The 7241-nt window shown below is 40.4% G+C and overlaps 1 protein-coding gene across 1 annotated transcript in view; it reads right to left on the bottom strand.

The window, feature by feature from the left end:
* The window catches only part of LOC126258655 (cleft lip and palate transmembrane protein 1-like protein), a 163513-nt gene extending 162123 nt beyond the window's left edge, over window positions 1-1390 (bottom strand). Inside the window, exon 1 of the mRNA XM_049955658.1 lies at window positions 1121-1390. Coding sequence (XP_049811615.1) covers window positions 1121-1276 — 156 coding nt within the window. The 5' untranslated portion in view covers window positions 1277-1390. The remainder of the gene's footprint in view (window positions 1-1120) is intronic.
* Window positions 1391-7241: the final 5851 nt, after the last annotated feature.

The following is a 7241-nucleotide window of genomic DNA, read 5'->3' on the forward strand; positions in this document are numbered from 1 at the left end:
GATTTGAAACTTCATCCTGAATTCTGATGTTACAGACCTCTTGCTTACCATGAGCTATATCTGTTGCAAACAATGGGGTAGGTGAGGTCCTGTTATTTTCCGTATGCCTCTTTGGTTCCTTCATTGCAAAAGAATATCATTTTGTTTTCAGTTTTTGTTTCTTTGTACTTTCTAATAAAACATAATTGTATAGGGCAATATAGTTTGTCATGACAGTGACTATAATTTTTCACTGGCCGATGGTAATAGAGAATGAAACAAATAAAATGCTGCCAGAACACTTTAAAGTCAGCTTCATAATCAGATAAAGGGTATGCATGAGGTACATACTCACATATTATGCCAGGGTTTACTGACATATGACAATCTTTATATCTAGGAATTGTCTAACAGCAACTTCTTCTTCATTACTTATTATTTGTGTAGTACATGCTTGCCCTGTTTGTCTATACAATGAACACATCTACCATTTTTCCATCTCATTGGTAAGGACATATGCCCATCAAATGCACACAGTGCCATGAAAGTGCCTCTTACCCACAACATGATCAGTCCAATTTTCATCTTTCAATAACACTCCCTTATCACACTCCGATGAGATGGATTTACTCTACAGTAACTCCTTTTTACATGTTGTAAAGACATTTTTATTATTTGGTCTTTTTTGTAATAGGCCTACTAGCTAAATTCCTATTTCACTAACAATTATGTGCTTATTTAACGAATTGGAATGTCATTGAATTTTGTCAAACTCGTGTCAACAAATAAATATGCACGCATAAATATAAACCTCAAACCAGAAGACATTATTTCAGTAGATCTACGTGGCACTCATTTACTACTGCACACGTGCACTGCATTTTACAGCAGTGCACACTACCATCTGGTAAATCACACATACGTGACCAAGACGCACCGTATCTGCAATAAAGGCAAAATAATTTCCTACCACGAAATGACCAATAGTCATCAACATGACAATAGCTTTCACCGTAGTTCAGGAAATGTAGACAAATCTAAACTCGCTCCGGTTTTCCAGACATATACATCCATGAACCTGGATTACAAATCAATAAACATAATTTCTCTGACATTTTTCTTTCATTGTTAGCATACTTACATGTAATTTCGGTTTACTTCTTAGAAATGACGGAATGCAACGTTCGCCTTTACCACATGCCGGTGGCACAAACAACTGCGCTAATGACCACACTGAATATGCAATATATCCCAGGAAAACACCAGACAGTATAAGTGAAAACGATGGCCAACGCATATTAGCTCCTCTGGTACGGAAAAACTAGGATGTTACAGTTTTTGTATCGCTGTCATTCACTAGCGTCATTGAATGTTTACAACACTCTGTCGCAGATGTATGCGTGCTACACTTGACAATTATCCTTGGTATCTAACAGGTGAGACAGTCAAAGATCCAATGCTCATGCGTCAACGAACAACCTTATTGGTACGGAATAGTAACAATTTAACATTTGAAATGAAAAATACCGTGAATCCCGTAAAAAGTAAAACTTTTCAGTAAGTATTAAAACAAAACTCACATGCGTCATTTCCTAAATTAATGCCTCTCTCTTCCATGTAAACTACAATATTACAATTTTATGCTAAGAAAGTACGATAGTATTTTCATTCACGCCTTTAGCTGCGTTTGAGATCACATACTTTGAAAAAAGACACATGATTCTATTTATAAAAATTGCCAGTTAGTGTTTCCATTGACGCATTCAGGAAAACTACAAAATATTAGGATGTATTGTTTGACTTCGTTCAGTATGATTCAAAATGGTTCAGATGTCTCTAAGCACTATGGGGCTTAACATCTGAAGTATGAATAAATCAACATTCATTAATTTATCGAACTTCCATTACACGGAGCTCCATGAATCCCAAAATGAACGAGAACCTAAGGACACAGTCTAAGTTGTAATACTGTAATATACACTCCTGGAAATGGAAAAAAGAACACATTGACACCGGTGTGTCAGACCCACCATACTTGCTCCGGACACTGCGAGAGGGCTGTACAAGCAATGATCACACGCACGGCACAGCGGACACACCAGGAACCGCGGTGTTGGCCGTCAAATGGCGCTAGCTGCGCAGCATTTGTGCACCGCCGCCGTCAGTGTCAGCCAGTTTGCCGTGGCATACGGAGCTCCATCGCAGTCTTTAACACTGGTAGCGTGCCGCGACAGCGTGGACGTGAACCGTATGTGCAGTTGACGGACTTTGAGCGAGGGCGTATAGTGGGCATGCGGGAGGCCGCGTGGACGTACCGCCGAATTGCTCAACACGTGGGGCGTGAGGTCTCCACAGTACATCGATGTTGTCGCCAGTGGTCGGCGGAAGGTGCACGTGCCCGTCGACCTGGGACCGGACCGCAGCGACGCACGGATGCACGCCAAGACCGTAGGATCCTACGCAGTGCCGTAGGGGACCGCACCGCCACTTCCCAGCAAATTAGGGACACTGTTGCTCCTGGGGTATCGGCGAGGACCATTCGCAACCGTCTCCATGAAGCTGGGCTACGGTCCCGCACACCGTTAGGCCGTCTTCCGCTCACGCCCCAACGTCGTGCAGCCCGCCTCCAGTGGTGTCGCGACAGGCGTGAATGGAGGGATGAATGGAGACGTGTCGTCTTCAGCATCATGGTGTGGGGAGCGATCTCCTACACTGGCCGTACACCACTGGTGATCGTCGAGGGGACACTGAATAGTGCACGGTACATCCAAACCGTCATCGAATCCATCGTTCTACCATTCCTAGACCGGCAAGGGAACTTGCTGTTCCAACAGGACAATGCACGTCCACATGTATCCCGTGCCACCCAACGTGCTCTAGAAGGTGTAAGTCAACTACCCTGGCCAGCAAGATCTCCGGATCTGTCCCCCATTGAGCATGTTTGGGACTGGATGAAGCGTCATCTCACGCGGTCTGCACGTCCAGCACGAACGCTGGTCCAACTGAGGCGCCAGGTGGAAATGGCATGGCAAGCCGTTCCACAGGACTACATCCAGCATCTCTACGATCGTCTCCATGGGAAAATAGCAGCCTGCATTGCTGCGAAAGGTGGATATACACTGTACTAGTGCCGACATTGTGCATGCTCTGTTGCCTGTGTCTATGTGCCTGTGGTTCTGTCAATGTGATCATGTGATTTATCTGACCCCAGGAATGTGTCAATAAAGTTTCCCCTTCCTGGGACAATGAATTCACGGTGTTCTTATTTCAATTTCCAGGAGTGTATAATAATAGTAATAACATGTTACACTGTGACTCAGAGAACAAGATTTAATTAAGGAGCAACAGAGGCAGGTAAAACACCGTCCTTTAACATTTATTGTTATGCATTCATTCATTATGCTTCAAAATTTTATAACCAAAATAACATAATTACCATAACATCTGTCACTTTGTAACAAAACGCTCATTTCTCAATGATACTGAGTAGTTCCAGTTTATTTATTTCTTGAGTTTGAAGCTAGATGTTGCTAAAAGCCACTATAGTTAATCAAATACAGTATTCCTTCTACACTACAATTATTTTTAAATATAATGACTATTATTATTATTTTGTTATACACTAATATTTATTAGATTATCACCATCATTATAAGTCATTTGACTTCTGCATCTATGCTACATAAGCCATCTTAGTGTGTGGGGGCTATCACATTTCCCCTTCTCTGTTCCATTCACGAATGGTGCATAGGAAGAACGACTAGCGATAAATTTTCTTACAAGCTGTAATTTCTCTGACGTATTTGTTGTTGTCATTTCATGGGACATAATTGGAATGAAGTAATGTGTTGCCTGACTCTTCTCCAAGGACATATTCTCTTGCAGCGACTCTCACCAGAGTTTTGTGAAGTTCCTACATCCACCCATATCGATATATATTTATTGTATTTCGTGACATTATTTGTAAGCTTATTGCTTGGTGTTATCACAGAGTATGTTATATTACGACAGCTTTTGCTGGTTTAATCATGTGCAGCATTTAACAGCAATCTTTGCCCACTGACAAGGCTTTTTGAAAGTGTGACTGTCGTTTCAAGCATATGCGTGGTATAGCACTATTGTAATAAACAGACAGAGTCGGTCATTGTTGGTCTGCCACACTTCTTAAAATATTCAGTCGAGATATTCATGTCACAAATCCGTGACCTTAAAGTTCCAGTGAGAAGTGATTAATGTTGTCTTGTGGTGTATACGATGTTGCTGAAATTGAATGTAGTTAAACTGATCTGAGATAAATTACAACTTCAGTAATGAATCTTACAGTCTGAAACCCACCAGTAACTTATCAGGCGAACTTTTCATTGTCTACTTCCTAAAAAGTACTTGCAAAGAAAGCATATAAAGAGAAATTTGAAGTGAAAAGGAGTTTTCATGACGTCTGTTAATATGACACACCTGCTGGTTATATTATACGTGGAGAAAAGTGACACACACATCACATCATGCAAAAATCTTTGAATATAGAGCCCAACAACCAGCAGCAATGTATGATGAGTGAATTTGAAATTATCAGCAGCAAATCGATTTTCAGCACTGTTGGGCAAAAAAGATACAGACAGTGTACTATTATATTAGTTATAAATCATGTGTGCAGCTTAGATATTTAAAAAAACAATGACTGGTCAAAGTGAGAACCATGGCATAACTAGTGAGGAGAACAATAGTGATCAGAATAGTTTTGTCATGGGTGTTATTAATGGATTGAAATTGTTGTTGTTGTTGTGGTCATCAGTCCAGAGACTGGTCTGATGCAGCTCTCCATGCTACTCAATCCTGTGCAAGCTTCTTCATCTCCCAGTACCTACTGCAATCTACATCCTTCTGAATATGTTTAGTGTATTCATCTCTTGGTCTCCCTCTACTATTTTTACCCTCAGCACTGCCCTCCAATACTAAATTGGTGATCCCTTGATGCCCCAGAATATGCCCTACCAAGTGATCCCTTCTTCTAGTCAAGTTGTGCCACAAATTTCTCTTCTCTCCAATTCTGTCCCATACCTCCTCATTTGTTATGTGATCTACCCATCTAATCTTCAGCATTCTTCTGTACACCACATTTCGAAAGCTTCTTTTCTCTTCTTGCCTAAACTATTTACTGTCCACATTTCACTTCTATACATGGCTACACTCCATACAAATACTTTCAGAAACGACTTCCTGACAATTAAGTCTGTACTCGATGTTAACAAATTTCTCTTCTTCAGAAACGCTTTCCTTGCCATTGCCAGTCTACATTTTATACCCTCTCTACTTCAAACATCATCAGGTATTTTGAATAGCAAAACTCATTTACTACTTTAAGCGTCTCATTTCCTAATCTAATTCCCACAGCATAACCCGAGTTAATTCGACTACATTCCATTATCCTTGTTTTGCTTTTGTTGATGTTCATCTTATATCCTCCTTTCAAGACACTGTCCATTCCGTTCAGCTGCTCTTCCAGGTCCTTTGCTGTCTCTGACACAATTACAATGTCATCAGCGAACCTAAAGCAGGTATTGACAGATGTGAAAATTACTGGACTATCCGTTTAATATTTATTATTATTTTTATTTCTTCTCCATGGATTTTTATTCCTACTCCAAATTTTTCTTTTGTTTCCTTTACTGCTTGCTCAATATACAGATTGAATAACATCATGGATGGGCAACAATCCTTTCTAACTCCCTTCCCAACCACTGTTTCCCTTTCATGCCCCTCGAATCTTATAACTGCCATCTGGTTTCTGTACAAATTGTAAATACCCTTTCGCTCCCTGTATTTCACCCCTGCCACCTTCAGAATTTGAAAGAGTGTATTCCAGTCAACATTGTCAAAAGCTTTCTCTAAGTCTCCAAATGCTAGAAACGTGGGTTTGCCTTTCCTTAATCTATTTTCTAAGATAAGTCGTAGGTTCAGTATTGCCTCATGTGTTCCAACAATTCTACGGAATCCAAACTGATCTTTCCCGAGTTCGACTCCTACCAGTTTTTCCATTCATCTGTAAAGAATTAGTGTTAGTATTTTATTTTGCAGCCATGGGTTATTAAACTGATAGTACAGTAATTTTCACATCTGTCAATACCTGCTCTCCCAAGGCTGTCAGTAGATCTAATTGAATGTTGTCTACTACGTGGGCCTTGTTTCGACTTAGGTCTTTCAGTGCTCTGTCAAACTCTTCACACAGTATCATATCTCCTATTTCATTTTCATCTACATTCTCTACCGTTTCTATAATATTGTGCTCAAGAACATCGCCCTTGTATAGACCCTCTATGTACTCCTTTCACCTTTCTGCTTTCCCTTCTTTGCTTAGAACTGGGTTTCCTCTGAGCTCTTGATATTCGTGCAAGTGGTTGTTTTTTCTCTCTAGCCATCCCTGTTTAGCCATTTTGCACTTCCTGTCGATCTCATTTTGAGACGTTTGTATTCATTTTTGCTTGCTTCAATTACTGCATTTTTATATTTTCTCCTTTCATCAATTAAATTCAATATCTCTTCTGTTACCCAAGGATTTCTATTAGTCCTCGTCTTTTTACCTACTTGATCCTCTGCTACCTTCACTATTTCGTCTCTCAAAGCTACCCATTCTTCTTCTATTGTATTGCTTTCCCAGATTCTTGTCAATCGTTCCCTAATGCTCTCTCTGAAGCTCTCTACAACCTCTGGTTCCTTCAGTTTTTCCAGGTCCCGTCTCCTCAAATTCCCACCTTTTTGTAGTTTCTACAGTTTTAATCTACAGTTCATAACCAATAGATTGTGGTCAGAGTCCACATCTGTCCCTGGAAATATCTTACAATTTAAAACCTGGTTCCTGAATCTCTGTCTTACCATTATATAATCTATCTGAGACCTTCCACTATCTCCAGGTTTCTTCCATGTATACAACCTTCCTTTATGATTCTTGAACCAAGTGTTGGCTATGATTAAGTTATGCCCTGTGCAAAATACTAACAGGCGGCTTCCTCATTCATTCCTTATTCCCGTTCCATATTCACCTACTACGTTTCCGTCTCTTCCTTTTCGTACTATCAAGTTCCAGTCAGCCAAAAAAAAAAAAAATTTGTTTGTTGTGTGCATTTCTTGTGCGTTCCACAACATAACGGTTTTCCATGCTATTGATCAATGGAACACGTAACTAACTAACTGACCCATGACTAGAGGTCTGCGCGGATGCAGATATCCGCAGTATTTGTTACTTGGCGGATAAAATCCCGACCGGC

The sequence above is a fragment of the Schistocerca nitens genome, chromosome 1 (genome assembly GCF_023898315.1).
Source record: "Schistocerca nitens isolate TAMUIC-IGC-003100 chromosome 1, iqSchNite1.1, whole genome shotgun sequence".
Classification (NCBI taxonomy): domain Eukaryota; kingdom Metazoa; phylum Arthropoda; class Insecta; order Orthoptera; family Acrididae; genus Schistocerca; species Schistocerca nitens.